This window comes from Scylla paramamosain, chromosome 3 (genome assembly GCF_035594125.1).
Source record: "Scylla paramamosain isolate STU-SP2022 chromosome 3, ASM3559412v1, whole genome shotgun sequence".
Classification (NCBI taxonomy): Eukaryota; Metazoa; Arthropoda; class Malacostraca; order Decapoda; family Portunidae; genus Scylla; species Scylla paramamosain.
This window is the reverse complement of record NC_087153.1, coordinates 18,232,340-18,245,000: the sequence shown is the minus strand read 5'-3', so window position 1 is coordinate 18,245,000 and position 12,661 is coordinate 18,232,340. Positions and strand designations below refer to the sequence as shown.

Below are 12,661 nucleotides of genomic sequence, written 5' to 3'. Positions count from 1 at the left end.
TAAAGATTCAAGAGAAACGAAGGCATGAAAGTAGGTTACGTAGCAAGGCGTGCAGGTCACACTTGGCATGCAGAGCCTAACAATCAGCATCTGTGTGGTGACGGAGGGACGTAACACCACAAGGACCTTTCCCTCACCTCCCCCTCCTTCCCCCTTCACTCAAACTCTCACCCAGGCACCCTTCTCTCCACACCCAACACCAGCCATGCATGCACGCCACTATTACAAGATTTCTACCTCATCATCCACGCTTAGCCAGTACTCTCCACGCACTCAACACTTACCTCGCATACTTCCCAGCCACCAGCAAGGTTAGCCACAGATCGTAACCGCTGTAGACCCAGTTTTTTATGTAGGAGGCCCGCCCGCTTGAGCCGAGATCTTATGTACTGCGTCAGGAGACACTTCGCCTGCGTCACCACCGCGTCCACGTTCACGCTGCGCCAGCCTATCGTGGTGGAGATCTTCCTGGTGACATCGCTCACGTTAGAGAACCGCCGTCTGGGAAGAGAGAGAGGGGAAAGAGGTGGATGTGCTGTTAATGTCTGACAAGTTATAGGGCTGGTGGTTGTTATGGGAATCTGTGGTGATGGTAATGGGAGATTTAGAGAAGGAAGAAGAGGTGGTGGTGATGGTGATGCTGATTATGTGAGTCTGTGGTGATGGTAACGGTGATGGGAAAGGATGAAGAAGAGACAGAGGAGGAGGAGGAAGTGGTGGTGGTGGCGGAGACTTGACTTTGTGGTGATGGCAGTGACAGGAATGTCTGGCTTGCTGCAGGGACGGAATTAGTGGTGGTGCTGGTAGTGATGGTGTCAGTGGTGGTGGTGGCAGTGGTGTTGTCAGGGGTGGTGGCAGTGGTGTTGTCAGGGGTGGTGGCAGTGGTAGTGGTGGTGAGTGACGTAGAACACATAAATACAAACTGAATGAAGGCATTATACAGTAATCAGCAATATCAATGACACACACACACACACACACACACACACACACACACACACACACACACACACAGATAAATAGATAGATAAATGGAAAGATAATTCATTGACCACACACACACACACACACACACACACACACACACACACACACACACACACACACACACACACACACACACACACACACACACACACACACACACACACACACACACACACACACACACACACACACACAGATAAATAAATAGATAAATGGAAAGATAAATCATTGACCACACACACACACACACACACACACACACACACACACACACACACACACACACTACCTGGCCGGAGATCCGCTTCTCGAGAGTGACTTTGGCGGCAAATGACCTACAGGTATCTCTAAGGACCTGGGCGAGACTATGGGCATGGAAGACTTTCTCATCCTCAAGCCCATGCTCCCACCCACGCCCACGCTCGGCCGACTCAGCGCATCCAGTTGCAAGCTCGCCATGATGTTGGAGTGGGCGGTGGTGGTTGAACGGGTGTTGCTGGAGGTGGTGGCTGGGGCTGGGGTGGCCCTGGGGAGGGTTCTCGTTGTGGTCGCCGTCGTGAAGGAGGTAGGAGACGCTATGGAGGAGTAATGGACACGATTTCCTCACCTCGCGTGTTTGGTTCGTGCGTTGTGTCAGCGGTGCAGTGAAGGGAGGGAGGACAAAGGGACGAAAGGGATCTGCAATCTCCCTTTAGATCTTTTCCTTGATTTGTTGTATTTATTTTCCAGGTTTTTTTTCACGTTATTGGTAACTTGTGTAATATTTAGATTTTATCCTCTCTTTTCCTGTCCTTTTCTTTATTATATTTACTTCTAGATTTTTTTTTTCACGTAATCAGTATCTCATTTCGTCAAAGTGATTCTTTGTATTTCCAGCCATACGCTAAAGTCTCGTCCAGCAGCGTCCTTCCTTCCCTCTCATCTCATCTCATCTCATCGCGTCGATCGCTCTGGCACACCGAACCAACACGGCTACTGCTTCAAATGTTCCTCTTGCACTCCACTTTGGTTCGGTTTTTGCCATTGCAACACACACGCGGGTTTTAAATAATTTTCCTCACATGCCGCACCTTCACCACTGTCACTTCAATACAACTCGCTGATCAGCCTTCAGCTTCAATACATTCCCTTTCCCGCGCGAGAATTGTCACTGATGCAAGGAGATCGTCCGTGCGTCACTCTCTCACCTTCTGCTTCCTTCAGCATGGACCTGCCTGCGGGGGAACACAAGAATGAATCCTGCTTTTATATTACGATTACGTCGATCACTCACGTCACAGAGTACAAGAATAGCTCTCACAAACACCAATTGTCACATGTTCAGGGGTATTTCCTTCTTATCTGCGGACTCTTATCGCTGAGGTAATGGGCGTTTTCCTGAAAGAGAGCTCTGCGTGACTGGCGAAAGCCCGACTTGGAAATATGATTCATGGTTTTCATTACGGATGTGTGTAGTAGTGGGCTGGATCCCTGACAATGTGGGTGTTTCTTGTTGTTACTAATGATGGAATACAATGCTCTGATCCCGTATTTTCGGACACTGTTCTTTTTTTCTATTTTCAGAGGTCATCTGGATGATTAAGAGGGTATTCATGAGTGTTTTTTTTTTTTCCCACTGGTGATGCATAGTTTGTTAAATTATCGTTAGTTATGAAAACGCCTTGAAAACCACAGTAGATTCCACTTGACCGACTAGAGCATGCTTAATAGTCTGGATAAGACGACGAAACGTTTGGCGATGCAGCAGCTGATCTAAATAATAACAAGAGCATCTTTTGTATTAAATTGGTCAACTTCTCTCGACTCATCCTCTGATTTTATTTTTTTTTGAACAGCAAGATAACCAACCTTTTTTCCCCATTAGTTGTTCATTTATTTATTATTTTATTTTATTAGTTTATTTGTATCCTTTATTAGTCTGCATGATACGTAAAAAGTAATAATAAAAAAAAAAACATACACTGCGTCTTTACGAAATCAGTTCACTGCTTTCTTTCCTTACATATCGAGCTCACAAACACCTGTCTCATTTGTTTGGTGTACGTACAACACTGCGTGCTCTTTCCCCTACCAACCTTGTAGACAAGCGAGGGGGCACGTGAAAATAACATGTACTCTGTCTTTACGAAATCAGCTCACTTCTTTCATTCCTTACCTATCGAAGTCTCAAACACCAGGCTCATTTGTTTGGGTGTAACACTGCGCGCTCCTCCCCCTATCGACCTTGCAGACATGCGAGGGCCCACACTGTTATCATTCTTATCTACATTCGTGCTCGTTTATGAAACAACACCATCGTGAGATAGCCAGCACGCACTGCACTCGTCCACTCAGAGCACAACGCACGTACAGCGGATTTTACCATTCCAACCCTGCAACACATTTCGAAACATGGGGGTCTAAGGTGCATGCGTGGGGTGAGTCATAGAAGGAAGTGATTACATGGGTGGCTTTCAAGATGCATGTTGTGGTACAGGGACTGTGGAGGGGGTGATGGGAGGTGTGATGGGGAATCATATAATTTGCATTCGTGAGTGTGTGTGAGATTGCTTAAACTGGCTAAATTGAGCTTCGTTTGACGTGTTTCCTCCTCTTTCTTTTCTTTTTTTCTTTTTTTTTTAGGAGAGAGGGGAATGCAGCTTAGTTTACATATTTATTTGTTTACTTACTCATTTATTAATTTTCAAGCTCCTAATCGGTCTCCTTCACGCATGAAAAAAAAAAAAAAAAAAAAAAAAAAATATATATATATATATATATATATATATATATATATATATATATATATATATATATATATATATATATATATATATATATATATATATATATATATATATATACTACAGGGTGTTAAAAAATAGCTGGATCCAATATGAAAACTGCTATATCTCTGCGACCACGAACTGATCACAAATAAAACCTCGAACCATTTCAAAAGACTGCCATTTGAAACTTTGCCCTCACCTTTTCAAACGATAGGAATTTCACTAATGTCCGATGGTGGCTGTTTGCATAGATAAAACAATTTCGAATCAAGTTCATCTATTTTTAAAACAACCCTGTCTTTATCTGTTAACTCTTTCACTGCTAATCAATCTTTCCTATTATCACTCATACAACTTTTAAAAGACTCATTTTTCTTACTACAGCCTCTTTTAAAACATACTTCTGTAGCTTAACAGAAATTAAATTAACTTTGTATTCTTTCTTCTTCTTCATGTCCATCCAAACAGTTTATTACAAAGATCTTAATTTTAACAAAGGACAGCCATACCAGTAAAGAGCTTAATCAGGTTAATAGCACTCAGGATCTGAGTTACTCGTATACGCCCTCCTGTGGTCATCTTTCCGTATCCATATTTATCTAGTCTTTCCTTTAATTAACGCTCACTTTTTTCTTCTTTTTTGCTTCAGTCGCTTTATCTTTGAATCTATTCTACGTATGTGTACTGGGAAAGCTATCTCGTATTTCTTTGTTACTTAAGCATCGTCCCTCTCTCTCTCTCTCTCTCTCTCTCTCTCTCTCTCTCTCTCTCTCTCTCTCTCTCTCTCTCTCTCTCTCTCTGTGTGTGTGTGTGTGTGTGTGTGTGTGTGTGTGTGTGTGTGTGTGTGTGTGTGTGTGTGTGTGTGAGAGAGAGAGAGAGAGAGAGAGAGAGAGAGAGAGAGAGAGAGAGAGAGAGAGAGAGAGAGAGAGAGAGAGAGAGAGAGAGAGAGAGAGAGAATAGGACAGATAGACAGACGAACAGGCAGATAGACCGACGAACAGACAGATAGACAAACAGACAGACAAAAAAAAAAAAAAGACACAGAGACAACCAGACAGTGAGATTATGAGGACTGTGATAATACGACCGTCATTCAATACATAATCATATAAAAATAGAGGTAAAATAAATAGATGCATTGTCAGTATACGTACTTACATTCTGCACCACCACTAACACTAATAGCACCAAACACCACCACCTCCACTATCACTACTACCACCACTACCAGACACCAACAGACGCAGGCACTTGTTGCCACGCCCACCGCCTCACTCCTCCACGCTCCTCGTGTGTCAGTGAGTGAGATAATGCCTGTGTGTAGCAAGGTCACTATTTGCTTTTATTTTGGTATTCGTCACTTAGTGCCCGAGATACGTAGACGAGGCTGGCGGAGAGAGGAAGAGGGAGTGGAGTTAGGTATTGCCTTAACATTCAAATTGCTATGCTATGCTATGCTATGACGTAATGGGATTAATTTGAGTTTGAGTTTAGGGTATAATTTGAAAGGACTTGACTGGCAGCAAAGGGATTGTTGGAATACTCGTTAATTGACTAATCATCTCTGTAATCTAAAATAGCGAGAGTGTCGAGCCTTTAAAAAAATACGGTGCCTTTTTATCTTCAGTAGGAAAATAAAGACGAGAGGCGTATCTAAGAATCTGGCTAATCGAGAGGCGCGCTTGAGAATCTGGTTAATTTACAGATAATCTCTGTGAGCTTTCAAAATAGCGAGAGTGCAAAGCCTTAAAAAAATGCGTGCCCTGCTTATCTTCAGTAGGAAAATAAAGATGAGAGGCGCAATCAACACCATCTTGTATTTCGATCAGTGATGACAGCATGCCCTTATAATGCCGGGTGGTGAAACGTCGGGGAACTTAAGATGATGTAAATCATTGTTCTTCTTACGTCTTTTCCTAGTGTAGTGTAGTGTAGTGTAGTGTCAGCGCACGGTTGCTTAACAGGACATTCCGCCTCGCTATTGCTGGATGAAAGTAAAAAGTTTAACTTGTTTCCTGTAAACTCATTAGCTTTGTCATTATTGTTGTTTTAGCAATTTTTTTTCCTTTTTTTCATTAAGCTTTGTCTAACTGTTACTTTAGTTTTTTTTTTCTTTTTTCTTTTCCTTTTTCTTATTAAGTGTTGTCGGAATTGTTGTTTTAGTTCCTTTTCCCCTTCTTCTTTTTCTTCTTCTTCTTCTTCTTCTTCTTCTTCTTCTTCTTCTTCTTCTTCTTCTTCTTCTATGTTCGAAGTAGATCTATATCACCTCTTATTCAGTTAAATTCAATTCAGCCAATGTAAATGAACAAAATTAAAACATCAAACACTTAAAAGATTCTCGTGGTTCTCGTGCACACATCTCGTCATTATTTTGCTACTGAAGATAAGAAGCTCCTTATTTTTAGAAGGCTTACCTTCCTCTCCAATTTCAAAGGTCAAAGAGATTAATCGATTAGCGAGCTTCTCATGTACACCTCTCAGTTTTATTTTCCTGTTGAAGATAAGAAGGGTCTGTATTTTTTAAAGGCTTAAGGCTCTCGCTATTCTTAAAGGTTACAGAGATGATTAGTCGATTAGCCGAGTTTTCATGTACATTTTTTCCACTGATAATGCTGAACCCTTGTCAGATAATATCAACGGAATTATGAAGATATCCTTGACAGTTTCAGTAATTTCCAAGATGCCATATTTTTTTTAAACGCTTCGGATTATTATAAGGTGTATTTTGAACGCTACGGAGATTATTAGTCGTATTCTCGTATTTTTTTTTTTTTTTTACCATTGATGAAGCTAATTTCTTGTTAAATTATCACAAGAATCACGAAAACATCCTTGAAAATTCTAATACTTTCCACTATACCCTGATGATGATAAAATTCCATATTTTTTAAGCGCTGCAAACTCGCATAAACTCTATTTTCCACGCCACACAGATTATTCGCCGTATGTTTTTAACACTGATGATGCACTGATGATGATGAACTATGACAAGAATCACGAGATTAGCTTTGAAAACCCTAATACCTTCCACTGCATCATGTTGGAAGTGGTCAGGGTAAGGCGCTAAGTGTTTCTTTGAGAGTGCGGCGCAAGGTTTCCAGAGCATGTTCCAATATCCGTACATACCTGCGCGAGGTTTGCTATACAGTGGTGACGGTGACTCACTTTATAGCCATGGATGAGTGAACTTTTTATTATGGAGTTATTACCAAGTCTATTCATGGAAAGGTCATATTATAGCATCTACCTTGATTCAGGTGTGGGTGTTACCTTTATAACTACACTCCATGTGATTTTCCTTTTTTTTTTTTATCTTTAATTTATTTACTGTATGTCTGTATTTCTTTGATTTTTTTTAAAGTACTATTCTTTTCCTCATATCAAGATTTCTTTTACCCCTCCCATATTTGTATCTTCAAAAACAAATGATCCAGTTACGTTTTCTTCGTGCTCCTCACAAGGCTGTTGTAATTTCAAACTTTTCCTGGTGTAATTTCTTTTTTTTTTTTTTTCCTCTGTTTGGTAATTATTTTCAAACTTGCCTCATTATTCGCTGGCCACTACAGCAGGAGATGTCTCAGATCCTAATTTCTCTCACAGCATGTTTCCCAGTGGGCTGTTAGTCGCCCAGGTGGCCATCGTGTTGCAAGCTTTGTGGGGCGGAGCGCTGGCTGGCCTTGTTTCACCTTGCACGGGTTCTTACATATACACCCCCAAGCGGGCACCACCAAACGCGGCGCCACGGGGCCTGTGCTTGGCTGCTGACTAGCTATGGAAAATGAGAGCACCAGATGAAGCACAAAACACTCACTACGGGCCGAGAGAGGTGCACTAGTGGAAGGTAGTCTACAATTGTGTCGTAATAGGTGGGCGGGTTCGGCAGGTTCGGAGGGCACTGTGTCTGGCGCGGCCCGGGTGTTTTGTTTGGTTTATTGGATCTCCGAAACTATAGTAGCTTGTAGGCTGTATACCTGCCTGGCCAGTCACCCTGTCGACCTTGCCCTGGGACGCGGACCTTGAGTGTTTTGGTTTAATTTCTAACCCTCTCTCAAGGAGCCGTGACCTAGACGTTTTTCTTCCCAAACTTAATAAAGGGCAAGTTGATTATACATTTTTTTTCTCTTCCCCGTTTTTTTTTTTAATGTTTTTGTAAATAGAGTGAACACTGTTGCGTTGATAGTGATGGAGGAGGTTGGTGCAAGGGTGAAGGGGATGTCAGAGAGTGATAGTGCTAATGAGGTGCTAAATGAATAAATGAATGAATGAATAAACAAGTATATATTATCGTCGACATACCTTCGCGGAAAATCTGGTTCAAATGTTGCTAATTCAAGGTCTTTAATTACGGCAGCATAATAAGGCGGCGTTGATGTTGTGGGAAGAGGAAATGCAGTGATACAGTCGTCGTAAACTTGACATGAAATGAGGCCGAGTGTTTCAGCACCTGCCGCTCTGACGCACCGTCGCACCGCCGCACCTGCCCGCCACGTCCTGTCCTGGCCTGCCCTCCTCGCTGCGACGCTCCGCGGCGTTGGCGATGCCAGGCAGGGCGAAGGTCACTGCCTAGCGTGACACCTCGACTCCCATTCCCCGACCCTCACCCTCACCCTCACCCCTCACCCCAGCACGCCTCATAGCTCACCCTCGCATCTCCACACTGTCATCCCTCCTCCCCCGCGGCACCCACACACCCTCATTTCGGCACCTTCCTCCTCACCCTTCACCTTCACACTCACTACACCCACCCAGCACCCATTCCCCCACACTTCCACACTCACTCACACTCATCCCTCGGCTGCACATCACCGCACTCCCTTTCTTATTCGTACACTCTTACACTCTTCTCATGTTGCGGGAACACACACTTAGATCTTTCAAATTTGGTCTCTTCATAACATATATATATATATATATATATATATATATATATATATATATATATATATATATATATATATATATATATATATATATATATATATATATATATATATATATATATATATATATATATATATATATATATGACGTCAATGAAAGAGGGTGAATATCGTGTTTTCTCCTGTTGCCTTTCAGCGAAAGAGTTTTTCATGTACCTCTGCAAATTTAGAAAAAATTGCATGAACTATTTTCCAGCTGTAATAATGTCGAGTCGTCTCTCAAATCCGCCGGAAACTCAGGTGCCAACACGTTTACACGTTTGTTCAGTTACTAAGTAGTTTTACGATTAATCACTTGCAAGAGAAGAGGCACCGTCCGCACGCCGGCTCACAGTGGCAACACCCCTTCCCCACCACTGCCGTAGCAACACTGACTGACGTTGTGACTGGTGGCCTCTCGCGTCTCGGCACTCGGCTGCGGCGGGAGCTGTGGTGGTGGTGGTGGTGGTGGTGGTGGTGGCGGTGATGGTGAAAGTGGTGACGTAGGGGACAGGCTGTGGGCAGAGTGTGCCTGCCATTCAGTAATCTTCGACAGCCCTGATCATGTGTTTGTTTTCCTCTCTGTACGTGTAATTAATCAGTCTCCGCGTTCTTATTAGGTGTCGCATTCCTGTGATCGTGTTGCTGATGAGTATAATGACCCAGCGTGAGAAATGAGCGAAGAAAAATAAATCAAAGAGAATAGTGACGAAACCTTAACAGAAATTATGAATGGGAGGCGACAGCGAATCATTATCAGAGTACGGGGCAGGAAAGTGTGGTTCTGGAACATCTGCCTGGCGACATGTATTGGGCAAATCCAGGAAGTGAGGTGTGTGGAGTGATGCGTGGAGGAGTCACCAATCATTTTACACTATCCAAGGTCACAAACAAAGAGTAAACACACACAGAACAATTGAAATGCTTCTGTGTTTTTCCTTACTTTGATTTCATATATATATATATATATATATATATATATATATATATATATATATATATATATATATATATATATATATATATATATATATATATATATATATATATATATATATATATATATATATATATATATATATATATATATATATATATATATATACACGAGTATATATATATATATATATATATATATATATATATATATATATATATATATATATATATATATATATATATATATATATATATATATATATATATATATATATATATATATATATATATATATATATATATATATATATATATATATATATATACACGAGTATATATATATATATATATATATATATATATATATATATATATATATATATATATATATATATATATATATATATATATATATATATATATATGTGGAATCCCCCCCAGACATGCTTCACATGTCTGGGGAGTTCCACTCATACTGCTCTTCTAGACAGGTTAGAATCAAAAGCTTTTCGTCTCATCAACTCCTCTCCTCTAACTGACTGTCTTCAGCCTCTCTCTCACCGCCGCAATGTTGCATATCTAGCTGTCTTCTACCGCTATTTTCATGCTAACTGCTCTTCTGATCTTGCTAACTGCATGCCTCCCCTCCTTCCGCGGCCTCGCTGCACAAGACTTTCTTCTTTCTCTCACCCCTATTCTGTCCACCTTTCTAACGCAAGAGTTAACCAGTATTCTCAATCATTCATCCCTTTCTCTGGTAAACTCTGGAACTCCCTGCCTGCTTCTGTATTTCCACCTTCCTATGACTTGAATTCCTTCAAGAGGGAGGTTTCAAGACACTTATTCATCAATTTTTGACCACTGCTTTGACCCTTTTATGGGACTGGCATTTCAGTGGGCATTTTTTTTTTATTAGATTTTTGTTGCCCTTGGCCAGTGTCCTTCCTACATAAAAAAAAAAAAAAAAAAAAAAATATATATATATATATATATATATATATATATATATATATATATATATATATATATATATATATATATATATATATATATTTATATATATATATATATATATATATATATATATATATATATATATATATATATATATATATATATATATATATATATATATATATATATATATATATATATATATATATATTTATATATATATATATATATATATATATATATATATATATATATATATATATATATATATATATATATATATATATATATTTATATATATATATATATATATATATATATACGAGTATATATATATATATATATATATATATATATATATATATATATATTATATATATATATATATATATATATATATATATATATATATATATATATATATATATATATATATATATATATATATATATATATATATATATATATATATATATATATATATATATATATATGTATATATATATATATATATATATATATATATATATATATATATATATATATATATATATATATATATATATATATATATATATATATATATATATATATATATATATATATATATATATATATATATATATATATATATATATGCAAAGAGAAAAGTCATGTTAGTTGAGAAATATTATTTTTCTTCTGACCAGTGTGATATGTAGCTGACGGGTTTAACAAAACATACAGTGACTAAACAACTCTAGTATTTGCTATGGTTTATGCCGGAACAGGTGAGCGTAAGCTTACTTGATTCTTCCTAATACTGTACAAAAACAATAATCGCAAACACTGTGTTGAATCAAACGTCGAAATTTCCCTTGGTAATGTAAATGTGATCCAAGGTAATGAAAAATCTGTCATGTGAATAAATACAAACGTAAATGCAAATGCTAATGCAATTCGAAGTTGAATTACCAATTATTCCAGCAGTTTGTTATTTTTTCCTAGGTATGCATTAATTCATTATTGGTGCGATGAATCCCGTCATTAGAATGCAGTCAGTACTTGTTGTACTACATGTTCAATAGTGTTCGCGTACGTGAATATAGTGCTGCAAGACTTAAGCCTGCATTGTGAAGTGTTTTGGTCTCTAGCAAGAGATACTTTCACAGACCACGGAGATAATCAATTTTCTCTGGCTATTTTTTCCAACTGATGATGCAAAAATCCTCATCATATTTCCACTAATCACGAAAACCCACTTCAAATATCATTATATTTCATAAAGATTGTTTTCAAAGGACACAGAGATAGTTAATCGGTCATGATCCCATGTTTGTTTGTTTTTTTTCCGGTGATGATCCAGAATCCTTACTGGACTTCCACAAGTCAGGAAAATCTCCTTGAAAATCCCAATAGATATCAAAAGGACTATTTTGAAAAGGTACGGACATTTTCAGTAAGGTGTTTCCCCAGTGATGATGCAAAAATCCTTGTTTAAATATCACTACAATCATGGAAATACCCTTGAAAGCTCTAAGAGATCTCAATCATGTTTTCATAGGCTACATGGATAAACAGTCGAGATTCTACCGGGGTTTTTCCAGTAATTGCAGAATATTTGTTAAATTTCCACTGGTCATGAAAACTCCCTTGAAAATCCGAAGAACTACCATAAAGACTATTTTCAAAAGATACATAGATAGTCATTCGAGTTGCGTTAAGTGTTCCCACTGAAGCTGTAGAATCCATGTTCAAATATCACTAGAATCATGGAAACTCCTTGAAAAGTCTAATAAATTTCACTAAGAGAGAGGACTTTCAAAGGCTACAGAGATAATCAGTTAGCTTCCCATAGATGCTTTTCCCATACTGATGATGCAAAATCCATGTAAAACTATCACTGGAATGATGAAAACCCTCTTGAAAACCCCATTAACCTCCATTAGAGCTTGTTATAAGTAGTCAAGGCGAGCCACGGTAACGTTTGGGAATGCGGTCCTCGGCGTGGTGGCAGAGGTGTGGGCACTGGGCAGGGAGCAGCCACGGGATAGGCTGGGACGCGGTGTGATGTGTTGAGCTTCCTACCTGCATGCGTGGCAGCAGCGTGCAGGT

General features: G+C 38.9%; 1 protein-coding gene across 11 annotated transcripts in view; it reads right to left on the bottom strand.

Moving 5' to 3' along the window:
• The window catches only part of LOC135092041 (bcl-2-related ovarian killer protein-like), a 39,057-nt gene extending 29,943 nt beyond the window's left edge, over positions 1-9,114 (bottom strand). For 3 of the 11 annotated variants that reach the window (XR_010262735.1, XM_063990253.1, XM_063990193.1), the window contains exons 1-3: positions 8,991-9,114; positions 1,277-2,197; positions 285-501 (exon numbers count right to left, since the gene is read on the bottom strand). Coding sequence is in view for 10 of the 11 variants with exons in the window: in XM_063990253.1 (XP_063846323.1) it covers positions 285-501; positions 1,277-1,446 (387 nt within the window). In the remaining variant the exon portion in view is untranslated. Of the gene's footprint in view, positions 1-284; positions 502-1,276; positions 2,202-4,913; positions 5,055-8,051; positions 8,341-8,851 lie in introns of those variants that run through there. The other 8 variants (XM_063990263.1, XM_063990203.1, XM_063990212.1 and 5 more) reach the window with 7 other exon arrangements.
• Between the last annotated feature and the right edge of the window lie 3,547 nt (positions 9,115-12,661).